At 35.3% G+C, this 13,909-nt stretch overlaps 2 protein-coding genes across 2 annotated transcripts; both read left to right on the forward strand.

The window, feature by feature from the left end:
• Window positions 1–709: 709 nt before the first annotated feature.
• On the forward strand, window positions 710–1,625 carry LOC109053776 (C-C motif chemokine 3-like). Its single transcript, XM_019071094.2, has 3 exons — window positions 710–877; window positions 1,045–1,156; window positions 1,244–1,625. Exons 1-3 carry the CDS (start codon window positions 808–810, stop codon window positions 1,371–1,373), a joined length of 312 nt encoding a protein of 103 aa, XP_018926639.1. The 5' UTR covers window positions 710–807; the 3' UTR covers window positions 1,374–1,625.
• Window positions 1,626–3,038: 1,413 nt separating this feature from the next.
• Window positions 3,039–3,931, forward strand: LOC109097460 (C-C motif chemokine 3-like). The gene is made up of 3 exons (XM_019111107.2): window positions 3,039–3,215; window positions 3,353–3,464; window positions 3,551–3,931. Exons 1-3 carry the CDS (start codon window positions 3,146–3,148, stop codon window positions 3,675–3,677), a joined length of 309 nt encoding a protein of 102 aa, XP_018966652.2. The 5' UTR covers window positions 3,039–3,145; the 3' UTR covers window positions 3,678–3,931.
• Window positions 3,932–13,909: the final 9,978 nt, after the last annotated feature.

The following is a 13,909-nucleotide window of genomic DNA, read 5'->3' on the forward strand; positions in this document are numbered from 1 at the left end:
TGAAAGGAAAAAAAAATTTAAGTACCAAGGAATCTAAGGAAAGAAAAATCATAAGAGTTACTCAGTAAATTGTTGTTTTCATATGTATGTGGTTGAATTGATTTTAAACCTGATAATGAATCGTGATAAAGCATTATTTATGTGGTATAAACTCAGTGAGTAACTGCTGATATTATCTGCGTTCGGATCACACTGTGTGCAAATCTGTTAACCACACAAAACACTTTCAGTCTAACCACTTTTCCACCTTCACCGATAAGTAGAGCTCACCATTTCCTGCATTGAGCCCCAGACTCATTTTCCACCATGCATTTGCAGAAAGGGACTTTTCTTGCATTGCACTGCACCTTAGAGCTTTGGCCACCTTCTTGAGAAGATGCAACCTGAAAGTGCAGATTTAAGACAGTTAATTGGTACATGGGGATCCTTAGGAGGGTCCATCATAAATGTAAAGATGTTTTCTATGGAATATGAAAGGAAAAGAAATAAGAAACAAAATATGGCAAACTCAAATCGACCACATTTCTCTGGTTACCTGTGTCAGCAATTTAGAATAGATTCACAGAATTGGGGAAGGGTACAACAGGAAGTACTACCTCTGCAGGCCACATCACGTTTTTCCCCCATGCGTGATGTCACGTGTTCCTCGTCGGACTGAACCCCTATAGGTCTGTATAGTGGAAAGTACAGCCTCACCCCTTTATAAAGCGGACAGCATCAGTGAGGTGATCATCTTCGAGACGATCAGCCTCCGATAAAGCGACCAACACATCAAGATCTGATCTACGAGCAACCACAGACTCAAACATGAAGCCCTACTGCATCTTCATCGCCAGCCTTGTGCTCTTTGCTTTCTGCTCACTGGCACGCAGTGAATGTACGTCTTTTTCTTTATTTCTTGATTTTTGTTTTTAGTTAAACAATTGACTATTAATAATTTAGTGTATATTTGTTAGGTACTTTCTTGATTTCTAAATGTATCCCATGTACATATCCCATGTATTCATTTATATTTAGTGTTTTTAACACTTTTTTTTCCTGCAGTCAGCCAAGGTCCCAATAAGTGCTGCTTTTCTTTTTCCAATGTAAAAATCCCAGTAAAGCAGGTTGAGAGTTATCATACTACACATCTTGAGTGCAACAGGAATGGTGTCATGTAAGTATTTTTTGTAATTTCTTAATTAAAATGAATTGTGAATTAATTATGTGAAATCATGAACCATCTTCTCTTTTGAAATTTCAGTATCATCACAAAAGCCCAAAGAGAGATCTGTGTTGACCCAACAGAGAAATGGGTTCAGAGACTGATCAACTTGGTGGATGCTCAAAACATGAAGGAAATGTCACAAAGCAGCTCTGGAGACAGCGACTAAGATGTGAACGGCTCTTCTCCTTTCAAACTATTGAATTGAACCGTTTTCAAACTGATTTTAAGCTTTTATTTAAAAAAAAAAAAATCATAAAAAATACAAACTTATGTATGCACCTGCACAATGCTGTTAATCAATTATGATGATGATTGTGATATATATCTATTCAAAGCATATTTTAACTAAAATTGTTGAGTTTAATGTAAACCTGTTTGAATTTTAACAAATGCATACAATAAAAATATGGTGAAATAATTGTGGATTTTGAACATTATTTGAAAATAAAAATGCAATAAAAACATCTTAATTTAATAATAACAGCAATATACTACTACTAATAATAATAACAGTAGCAGACTTTATTATATTACATTTACTTGGGAAAAAGTGGTAACATGCAGACCCTAATTCTACCTTATCTAATCCTTAAACATTACTTAAATGAAGCTTTACTGATGTATATGGAAAGACAAAAGAATTATGAGGGTGGATTATTCCCCTATACCTTCTGTTTAACTGCTACCCTTGCACAGGACAATACCGCTGTCAGATTTCACAGGCTTCATATTATTGTACAATTACAGTATCTTTTGCAGGCAAATCTTGTCAAGGATGCTAAAATTATCTGATGCCTAAATAGCACCTTTTCCTATCTCACTGCTTTGGAAATGTCAATGTCAGAATTAATTTTTTAATAATGGTTTTGTATTATTCTAGCTCCAAGCATGGACTCTGTGGGGCCAGTGCTTTGAGTGTCGCATCTCTGAATAGTTAAAAGATTTAACAGTCAAAGCACATTTATTAATATGTCATTAACTGAAAATACATCCATCCACTGCAGCAGATATTAAAAAGTGTATTTGTTCAATGAGTATTTCAAAGGGGCTTTCCATTCAAGACTAAAATAAAATGATGCAATTTTCACATGACAGTTTTCATTAAATATCTAGCATAATTCTAAGACCTGACTTTTTTATTATTATTATTATTAACTATATTTTATAGAAATACATCAGTAAGTTATATGGGGGATATTTAATATGTAGGATATATAATAAACACACAGTATGTGTAAGTGTGAAGGTAGTCTATTATCTAGGCTTGCCAACAGTCCTGTATTAGCCAGGACATCCCGTATATTGGGCCTAATTGATTTGTCCAGTACTTGAGCTCCCTTTTCCCGTTTATTGAATACTACACTGATCCAACCACTGATCGATACAACAGCAGCAGTGCTGATCACGACACTTGAGAATGATGATGCCTGTCATCATCCAGTCATGGCTCTTTCAGTCGACTACTAATTCATGAGCACACTGTTACTGAGGCTGTCAGAAGCATTCGTGTGGTTGGTTGTTACCACTGTGTGAAACTGTGGGTGGGACTTTTTTGTGTTCTTTTTATATTCAGGCTTTTGACATTGTTGCTCAATCATCAACTAACGAAAAGAAATAAGAAATTAAATAAGGCAAACTAAAATCGACCACATTTCTCTGGTTACCTGTGTCAGCAATTTAGACTAGATTCACAGAATTGGGGAAGGGTACAACAGGAAGTACTACCTCTGCAGGCCACATCACGGTTTTCCCCCATGCATGTGATGTCACGCGTTCCTCGTCGGACTGAACCCCTATAGGTCTGTATAGTGGAAAGTACAGCCTCACCCCTTTATAAAGCGGACAGCATCAGTGAGGTGATCATCTTCGAGACGATCAGCCTCCGATAAAGCGACCAACACATCAAGATCTGATCTACAAGCAACCACAGACTCAAACATGAAGCCCTACTGCATCTTCATCTCCTGCCTTGTGTTCTTCGCTTTCTGCTCACTGGCACGCAGTGAATGTACGTCTTTTTCTTTATTTCTTGATTTTTGTTTTTAGTTAAACAATTGACTATTAATAATTTAGTGTATATTTGTTATTTACATATCCCATGTATTGATTTATATTTAGTGTTTTTAACACTGTTTTTCCCTGCAGTCAGCCATGGTCCCGATGAGTGCTGCTTTTCTTTTTCCAATGTAAAAATCCCAGTAAAGCAGGTTAAGAGTTATCATACTACACATATTGAGTGCAACAGTAATGGTGTCATGTGAGTATTTTTGTAATTTCTTAATTAAAATGAATTGTGAATTAATTATGTGAAATTATGAACCATCTACTCTTTTGAAATTTCAGTATCACCACAAAAGCCCAAAGAATGATCTGTGTTGACCCGACAGAGAAATGGGTTCAGAGACTGATCAACTTGGTGGATGATCAAAAAATTAAGATGTCACACAGCAGCTCTGGAGACAGCGACTAAGATGTGAATGGCCCTTCTCTTTTCAGACTATTGAACTGCACAGTTTTCAAACTGATTTTAAGCTTTTATGTAAAAAATAAATAAATAAATAAAAATAAATAAAAACTTATGTATGCACCTGCACAATGCTGTTATTCAGTTATGATGATTGTGATATATATCTATTCAAAGCATATTTAAACTAAAATTGTTGAGTTTAATGTAAACCTGTTTGAATTTTAACACATCCATACAATAAAAATATGGTGAAACAATAGTGGATTTTGAACATTATTTGAAAATAAAAATGCAATAAAAACATCTTAATTTAATAATAACGGCAATGTACTAATAATAATAACAATAGCATAACATAAAGACCCTAATTTTACCTTACACTCTCAGAAAAAAAGGTAAAAAAAACTGTCACTGAGGCAGTACCTTTTCAAAAGGCATACCTTTGTACCTAAAGAGTCTATATTGGTACCTTAAAGATACATATAAGTACCTAAAAGGTACAAAAGTGAGGGTGGATTATTCCCCTATACCTTCTGTTTAACTGCTACCCTTGCACAGGACAATGCTGTGGTCAGATTTCGCAGGCTTCATGTTATTGTACAATTACAGTATCTTTTGCAGGCAAATCTTTTTTTGTTGTTTGTTTATTTAACTGACAGTGGAAAAGCAGCTAATGTGAAATGCTGCAGACGCACAAACAAACACAGCATTTTAACACCTTTTTGCCACAAGCGTCACATCACAACAGCTCTCCACCACCAGCATCCTCCTCAGTGACATCTATTAGCATGACATGTGATGTGACATACAGCCAAGTATGGTGACCAATAATCAGAATACATCCAGTCATGGCTCTTTCAGTCGACTACTAATTCATGAGCACATTACTGAGGCTGTCAGAAGCATTCGTGTGGTTGGTTGTTACCACTGTATGAAACTGTGGGTGGGATTTTTTTTTGTGTTCTTTTTATATTCAGGCTTTTGACATTGTTGCTCAATCATCAACTATTTTCCTCATTTTACTAGGGATGTAACGATTAACAGCGAGCTGGTTGAAAATCAATTTAAATATGTGACGATTCAAATCGGTTGAGATGTTAAACAAATTGTGATTCAGTTAGGGGTAGGAGTTTCTATGAATGCACTCACTATCTTAACAAAATTTCTTTACAATATTTTTTTCTCTTTTTTCTCTTTTCATCTTGCCTCTGTATAAAGCATATTAAAGTTCACAAGTGCATCCCTGCTTCGTTTACAGCAGAAACCAAGGAAACGCTTTAAGCGCCACCTGCTTGCAGAGAGTGAATCTGCATCTTGTTCAGCTGTTTCTGTTTCATGCAGATATTTTTTTATGTATAATTTCACAAAACTGTAGCCAAACCATTCTGTTTTTGCTTCAAATTTAATCTAATTTAAAAACTGTTCATGTTGCATGTATGCAGCATCTTTGTTTAGATCATGATTAAAATGCAGTGGTTGCCTCTAATTTTAAATGGAAAGAGCACAGAGAAAGCCTTAATTTGTTTATACAGTATGAAGAGATTTGTGTTATTTATTTGATTTTGGGCTTGTTTTAAAATTTCAGTTTAGTTTTATTATTTACATTTATATTATTTTTAAATTTTGTCATTTAGCAGACGCTTTTATCCAAAGCGACTTACATATCAAAACCAAAAGAGCAATGATATGCAAGTATTAGTATATTATTATAGTGTTACATTTAAATTCAACAAAGAAACGTGTGGCATTTTGTCCAAGCAATAATAAAAGGTTTGTGAATTGTTACATCCCTACATTTTACTGATTCACTTATTATCAGTCCTATTGTTGTCCTTTATATCCATATAAAATGACCATGGTTTGTAAATCTTACTCTATTATAATCACTTACTCATTTCAATTGTTTTTGACATCATATCCTTTTTTCTCTTTTGATATTGTCTCCTTTATGTGTTCTTTCCCGAGTTGAGGCTTTGTTACTCTACTGTTAATTTCTCTAATCTTTCATTTTTAGTTTTATGTGTTATGTTTTCTGTTTTAATTAGTCTTTTTCTTTATACTGTTTTTTGCATTTGCTTTCTGTTCATGAGGTATATCTCATGTCTCGTATTGGTTACAGCAAAAAAGTGAAAATTCAAGAGCCTTCCTGTAGCTTCCTGTAGCAAAAACTAATAACATGGAGGCCTTGATTGTAATAAGTCACTGTGGATAAAGGCATCTGACAAATGTAAGACAGGATATAAGTGTGTGGGGGTCCTTCTCCTTCCTAAATTGAAAGATGTATGGAAATGGAATATGGGTGAAAAATAAACAAGAAAATGCTTTTTTTTCATGAAATGGAAAAGGAGGAAACAGCAAAATATCAAATTGACTTCATTTGTCAGGTTACACTTGTCAGCAATTAGGGCTAGGTTCACAGAATTAGAAAAGGGTACAAGAGAAAGTACTTCTACCACTGTAGATCACATTATGTTTTTCTCTTGCTTGTGATGTGACCTGTTTCTCATCGGACTGAAACTATTGATAGCTTTCAGTCATGTGATCGGCTCGAAGACCTGCAGGGCAAAACATCCATAGAACTGCAGCACTATCAATTTTCCATCTGTTTCACAGCTGCAAATATTTACATCACCTCTCAAAAGAAAAAAAAACAAAGGTAAACAAAATGCAAGTTTTGGCCATTTGCAATCCATATTAAGCACCCGCGGCAATATTTCAATCATTAAACGGTTCGACAAACGTTGTAAAAACATTTAAAGTTGCTTAATATATTTAAAACATTAATATTAAAAGATCAAATTCAGTAATCTCCATATTACTGATGCATAGTTTACATAGGCAAGCAGATGATGCTGGAATATGAACGCAATCCGCTTAATGGTTCAGTGTTTTCCTTATAATGGTTTTATATGGGAAACCATTTAACGTGAAAATGTGCACATTGTGTTTATATTCTGATGATGTATATTCTACAAAATATACATCATCCGTAAGGTGTTTGAATATCACCTTTTTATATCTCCGTTTTACTACTACATGCTTAACGCAAACTGCGTAAAAAATAACTTGCGGTCAGTGAGCAAAGCTTCGTTTTGCCCTCCAGGTGGGCGTTCCTATGAGTGTGTGACGAGAGTCCAGAGTCAATCACAATGTCAGAAACTACACCACTCCAGCAACTAGAAGAAATGACTCTAGTTCAGGGGGTCTCCAACCCTGCTCCTGGAGAGCTACTGTCCTGCAGATTTAAACTCCAACTCCAATCAAACACACCTGAAGCAGCTAATCAAGGTGTTCAGGGCTACTTGATAATTACAGACAGGTGTGTTGGAGCAGGGTTGGAACTGAAGTCTGCAGAATACTATATCCACAAAATCAAGCTCGTAGACAACTACTCTAATTCACCTCAAAGAGTCACATCGCTAGGTAGAATCTGACACAAAACACGCAAGTCCAAATAATGAGTAAGTATTTAACGAAACAAATAAATGAACGAAATCCCATTTTTCTATTCTGTTGTCGGCTGCATAACTGTTTCTAAAAACTGATAGTATCTTGTGAATTATTTTAATTGACTGAGCAATTAATGTGATCACATACTGTATTTTAAAGCATATGCCTCTTCACTAGTAAAGGATTACATCTCAGCCTTTTATTTTTTCCCTAAAACTGATTGTACCTTGTGAATGCTTTTAATTGATTGAGTGAATTATATGGTCATAAATGGTGTAGTAGAGCTAATAGGACTCAATGTTTTAATCCCTGTGGAAAGTTAGCATGTCTGATGTCAGCAGCGGTACAGGGGAGGGTAGACAAGAAGGTATGTTGCAAATGTTATCTGAGCACCTGTAAATAACATTAGCGGGTGCTGGTAAATTAAATATGACGTCTCTATTATCTTCTGAAAGAAAAGCATCAGAGTCCATCTGCACAACACAAACAGCACCACTCCAGCAACAATAGGAAAAGTCTCTAATCAAGATTTCTGTCAACTGTGAGTTAAAAAAAACCCCTGTGAAATGACAACAGCTTGGCTAACATGATTTCTCTCCCTACAAAGTGCCCTGCAAAGGCATCATTTATGCTTTTGTCACTTCCCTCTTATGAATTCATACACAAATATAGCAATTACAACCCACCTGCATGTGTAAACAAAATCTCTTTATGCCAATCTCTGCCTGTTGATACGCCCACTACTCCAACCTGCAGAGACTTACACTCAAGTTTGTTTACAGGCTAAATTAGGAATATCATGCTAGTGGTGATATTATACTTTCAATGAAGCCCTGTGTCTAGCAGTTTTTACAGAATCACATGATCAGCAGTCTAGACTTTAGTTGGCACAATCAGGTTGTTTCGATTCTGAGCAGTGAATGTTTTCAATAATCAATAAGGAGCAATAATCAATAGCTTTTTTAATTTTTTTATTTGGTTATCAGGTTGTTATTTTTACGAAACATTATATATTTAAAAAATAAATACCAATTGCAAGAAAAAGTTCTATTGTCAGTTGACAATAAAGTGTAGTAGCCTATGGCTTTATGGCTGCTGTAAATATCACCAACCACAAGATGGCACTGTGACAGAGCTTCATGATGAGCATTACCCTCCATCCTTTATGTATAAAATATGACAGAACTAGTAACAGTAATATGATATTCCAAATTCAGCATCTAGCATTTGTTTATCCCAATTATTTTAAACGTAACTAACATGTGAAAAAAAAGTCCACAAGATGGCTTAGCTAACATACTCAAACTTTCCAAAATACAAAGTTTACAATTACATGATAATTGCTTGTCTGCTCTTCCCCGAAGTTTAACAAACCATCCCTTTTTGTTACATGATATTTTGTCCGCTCTTCCTATGAATCACAGTGATGCAGGAGTGAAGATGAGCACAAAACAAAAAGGCAATGATGGAAAGCAAGGAGTAATGAAAAACACAGATACAATAGAAAACAAGAACAAAAAAAAAAAAAGCAATGCTATAATTAAAATCAAAAAAAAAGTTTGCCTGTGTTTTTTATTTTTTGGTTGAGTATCAGCTTGAAACATGTTTATGGCTCAGTCTGATAATGAGCAAAAAAAAAAAAAAAATGCAAGCGGGAGCAGATATTAAACACAAATATATATATATTGTAGTTTCATTACAAAAAGGTAGATCTGTGTTGACCCGTCAGAGATATGGGATCTGAGACTAAAGATCTTGGTGGATACTCACAGCCTCAAAGACATTGCGACATTGTACAGTGCAGTGCCATATAAAATGCAGTCTACTATATGTTAATGTACAGCACAGTGAACAACGAAATACATTTCAATTTACAGTACAATAACACTAGCTTTTTTAAACATTCAAAAAGAGTGAATATAGGGAAGAAATGTAGCAGAAATAAATAAAGGTATGTGTAATATTTTTCTGTGTAATGTATAATATATGTGTAATGTTTGGTTTATAACATCACTGCCCAGAGCTCTTATTTATTCTTCCTCATTTTGCATCTATATTTCTGAAACCTTTGTCCTTTTCCTTCTTTTTTTGTACTAAATCCAACACTGTGCATCACACAAAGCAAAGATACATTACTAAATGGCTCTTTTGATTGACTAATCATAGCTAATTCAGTAGCACGCTGAGGCTGTCAGCAACATTTGTGAGGTTGATTGTTACTACTGTGTGAATCTGTGGGAGTTTGGCATGTTAACCCTCCCATTTTATTTTGTCTTTTCTTCAGGAATTACTGCTCAAGAAAAGTCTGATTTTTTTCATCAATCTCTCCTTCTTTCTATTCAATCAAATTCTATTCCTCAATCCTTATAGCCACATGGCCTACTATAATTTAATGTTAACAATTATTATTTAAAGAAATGCCTTATCCTAGCTTGTTCTGCTAGCTCATTCTCTCTTAGTTTTTTATTTTCATTTTTCTCCAGGCCTTCTTGAATTTTATATTTTTATATTTTATACCAAAGGATTAAAAAATAAAGAAGGCTGGTTAGGGTGGTCCTGTATGACCCTGTTGTTAGATGCTGTAATTGCACAATAATAATAATAATAATAAATACATACATACATACATCTTTTTCTCTTGACAGCCTTTTAGGTCATAATTTCACACATACATTAGGAATAATACATTTTTATATATATTAAACGTTTTACCAGGACCCAGTGTTAAATTGACTTTAATTAGTGAATTAATTCAATTGTATTTTTCTTCACTGAATTAAAAAAAAAAAATTCTTTTTTTTTTTTTTTTTTTTTTTTTTTTCTTTTTTGACAGCTATAGTCCTTAAATAAAGTAAATAGGCTATAAGTCTTTGCCATTCATCAAAATGAGTCATCCTCTACATCTGCTCCTTTGATTCTTCATTATCTAGTTGAAGCTTTTGGATTCCTGTATCCCCGCATTCCCTTCAGTCCTCTCAGATAACTTATTCCAGAGATTCCTGATAGATTTCTCTTCTCTCATCATCACTATGCCATGCTCTGCTCATTCAGCCTGTTTTCATGTCCTAAATGTTCATGCTTGTGGGAAGTCGTGGCCTAATAGTTAGAGAGTTTGACTCCTAACCCTAAGGTTGTGGGTTAGAGTCTCGGGCCGGCAATACCATTACTGAGGTGCCCTTGAGCAAGGCACCGAACCCCCAACTGCTCCCCGGACGCCGCAGCATAATTGGCTGCCCACTGCTCCAGGTGTGTGTCCACGGTGTGTGTGTTCACTGCTGTGTGTGTGCACTTGGATGGGTTAAATGCAGAGCACAAATTCTGAGTATGGGTCACCATACTTGGCTGTATGACACTTCACTTTCACTAAAATCTCATTGGAGTCAGTTACCTCTCTAACCACTAGTGGCCGCCATTACACAACTAGTCTAATGCAGCGTCAGGTTTTAACTAGTACAATTATCAGCCTCTTAATATGGTTATAAACATATGTAGACTTATTTGTATGTTCATTTATAAGTTCATAAGTTTAATAATTGTTTAATAATTTTCTGTGTGTGTGTGTGTGTGTGTGTACACACACACACACACACACACACACACTCAACATGTTAAAATAACCCCATAAAATAATTATATATATACACACATATATTTGTTGGTTCATTCAATTTTAGCCTGTAAGCATCAATATTGTTTACTTACAGAGCAACTGAAATGAGACATGTGTTTTTTATTTGTCTGACACGGCTGCAAATGTAATATTTCATTACAAAATAATCAGCAGCCAAGAGCTGAGTCGAGAAAATCAGAAAACTACAATTAACCATACAAATAAAAAGAAAAGTGAAAGTGACGTGACATTCAGCCAAGTATGGTGACCCATACTCAGAATTCGTGCTCTGCATTTAACCCATCCGAAGTGCACACACACAGAGCAGTGAACACACACACACACTTCGAAACACACACCCGGAGCAGTGGGCAGCCATTTATGCTGCCGTGCCCAGGGAGCAGTTGGGGGTTCGGTGCCTTGCTCAAGGGCACCTAGTCAAGGTATTGAAGGTGGAGAGAGCACTGTACATGCACTCCCCCCAACTACAATTCCTTCCGGCTCGAGACTCGAACTCAAAAACCGAAAGCTGTGAGAATGTTTCCTGGGTAACTCATGCATGAGTTCCCCGTGAAGGCCACGACTAGAAAATGAACCAGACAGCTTTGATGTAGCAGATAAGATATGAAACCAGACAGGTGGTTGCAAGCACTGATGCCAGCCAGTGTGTGTTTTTTTGTTTGTTTGTTTGTTTGTTTTATCACAGATTGTGGACAAATTATTTGAAATGTCTTGTATTCATACTTGACAATCAAAATGCAAAGACGACTCCAGGATTAATTGTCCTGCCTTTTCTTCATCCAGGATATATATCTGCACTATGGCGATAAAATTGAAAATCAGTTAAAAGAAAAGCAATGAGTGGATAGTGGATCAGCTGGCTTTAAAACAGACGTTATGACAAAATGACTGACTATCACATTCTAAATACATAAGCAGTTGTTTATTCTACAGCCTTTGGTGGATGAAAGCTAGCCACAATATATTTTGTGCATGCATCTCCACTCCCCCCTCTTGCCTGAAGGGCCAAAGAAATATTAAAATCGAGATATGAAGTAATCATTAATATTAAGCCAATAGCTACTCCTGTCCCTCCAGATGGAAGACTATAACATGTCATCCTATGCATTTACAATGCATTTGATATTTCTTTGGAGTCCTGGTTTCTAAAACCATGTGGAATGCGAAATGCATGCACATGAAGAAAGGCTTTTTAGCATTTCATGTTACACTTTCACAGCTGATGTCATACAAGAAAGATTTTATATTAACCACGTCTGCCTAGAATAGCCTGTTGCTAGGTGACCTGACAATAAAATGACTGACTTTGGGATGGTGGTGGGGTGGGGGGTCACCTTCATGAATATTTATAGCGAAATGTCTGACGACTGGTTCATGTTTGTTAAGCTTAAGAATGGAGCATCTAAATCGCTTCAGCATCCATAGACTAACATCATTACACAAAGAGTGCATGTGTGCAAAATGTCAAAACAGCCTGAAATGAAATCGATTGTCTGTTTTCATTTGGCTGTTTTTCCCAGGGGCAAGGAAATAAACCAGAAACACATATTCGCAGCGCAGGCTATAGATTAGCTCGTGCACCTCACAACCCTTCAGACTTCTTTATACTACAGCGTTTGGATTGTCATGAACACTCTGATATAATTATACTGCAAATAAAGCACTTTTAAATGGATTCCTTCAGGGTAAAAATAACCACAAAGTCCTTTCACGTTGGAGAAGCTTAATTCCTCTATATATGGAGTGATTTGGAGATGAAATCTAGAAAATAATAAAAAATTAAAACCAAATCAAAAGACCAACTCTCAAAAAAATGTAAATTAATTACATCTTGCATGAAGAACCATTAGGATCCATGGAACCTTTCTTTTGCACGAAACGTTCTTTAGAACATAAGAGCTGTCCACTGAAAGGTTCTTTGTGGAACCCAAAATAGTTATTCTATGGCATCACTGCATGTTCCCTATTTGAAACCTTTATATTTAAGAGTGTTCCAATGATAACATCAATACTGCATGAAATAAAATGTAACCCTCTGGTGCTCTTTCATCATTTTTTCGATTGAATTTTTTTACTTTTTGTTTTGTTTTTAAGCATGTTTTACTTCATTAGAATGGTATGAAACTTTATAAAGGTTTTGGCACTTGCTATGTGAACACACACAACTCACAAAATCATGGACATAAATCAAAAAGTTTAAATGGTCCTAAAAACTATAGTCACACTCCTCACGGTCAAAAATTAACAGCATTGGAAACGAATGGGAAACAAATTTCATCTAGTGAAAATATTTGGTACTACATCTAAACAAAATCTTACTGGAACCTAATTATTTTGAAATATCAACTTCAAATTTGGAACACAACTTGTTTATATTTATATTTTTCTCACAGTTTTAGACTAAATCATGTTTTGGAAAATATATTTCGCATAAAATTTTAAAATACTATGTTTATGCATTTTTCATATCAATAAACTTAAAATTCTATAACAATTTTTAAATTTCGCTTTTTTTTTCACTTCAACAATCTAACAAGTGTATTCTTTAAAAAGAGACCAAACTAATCTGTGCTTCAAAGCATTCAAGAAAAACATAAATCTAAAACATATTTCATTGAAATAAGAAGGGTCATTTTGACCATCATGTGAGGAGCACCAGAGGGTTAAATTTTTTCAAAATATCCTTATATCAATTATATTACTTGATAATTTTCTTACTATTTCCATGCTAAACCATTAAGTATGTGCATGTTCAAATAATGGCGCAAGAAGAAAAATCCACTGTAATAATGTATTACGCAGACTGCTGCCGGTCTGCATGCTGGGAAATGACAAGTGTTCTACGTGCCACACCTTCAGACCCACAGCTGTTGACACAACAGGCCCAGATGGTTTTGATTTGCCGCTTGGTTCATTGTGACGGCTCTGGCTTTGGATGGCCTTTTGAGTCAAGGTGCAACACATTGCCATTTTCAAAACCTGTCAGTGACAGGCCATGGCTCACCAAAGACTATCCTTCTGTATAAACAGCAGGTGAATTTTCCCAAAGGAGGCAAAGGGAGACTGTGGTTTAAATAACCGGAAATAAAATCAACAGGACAAAAATTAAACACAATTGATATTTTAAATTATCTAATAATTGTTTAATTTTTTT

This window comes from Cyprinus carpio, chromosome A20 (assembly GCF_018340385.1).
Source record: "Cyprinus carpio isolate SPL01 chromosome A20, ASM1834038v1, whole genome shotgun sequence".
In the NCBI taxonomy this organism is placed as follows: domain Eukaryota; kingdom Metazoa; phylum Chordata; class Actinopteri; order Cypriniformes; family Cyprinidae; genus Cyprinus; species Cyprinus carpio.

Excerpts from the sequence above, each read along its gene's own strand:
- LOC109053776 (XM_019071094.2), top strand. The coding sequence starts at position 808 with ATGAAGCCCTACTGCATCTTCATCGCCAGCCTTGTGCTCTTTGCTTTC. Across the intron at positions 878-1,044 it reads CTCACTGGCACGCAGTGAAT|TCAGCCAAGGTCCCAATAAG; the intron begins GTACGTCTTTTT and ends TTTTTCCTGCAG. Across the intron at positions 1,157-1,243 it reads TGCAACAGGAATGGTGTCAT|TATCATCACAAAAGCCCAAA; the intron begins GTAAGTATTTTT and ends TTGAAATTTCAG.
- LOC109097460 (XM_019111107.2), top strand. The coding sequence starts at position 3,146 with ATGAAGCCCTACTGCATCTTCATCTCCTGCCTTGTGTTCTTCGCTTTC. Across the intron at positions 3,216-3,352 it reads CTCACTGGCACGCAGTGAAT|TCAGCCATGGTCCCGATGAG; the intron begins GTACGTCTTTTT and ends TTTTCCCTGCAG. Across the intron at positions 3,465-3,550 it reads TGCAACAGTAATGGTGTCAT|TATCACCACAAAAGCCCAAA; the intron begins GTGAGTATTTTT and ends TTGAAATTTCAG.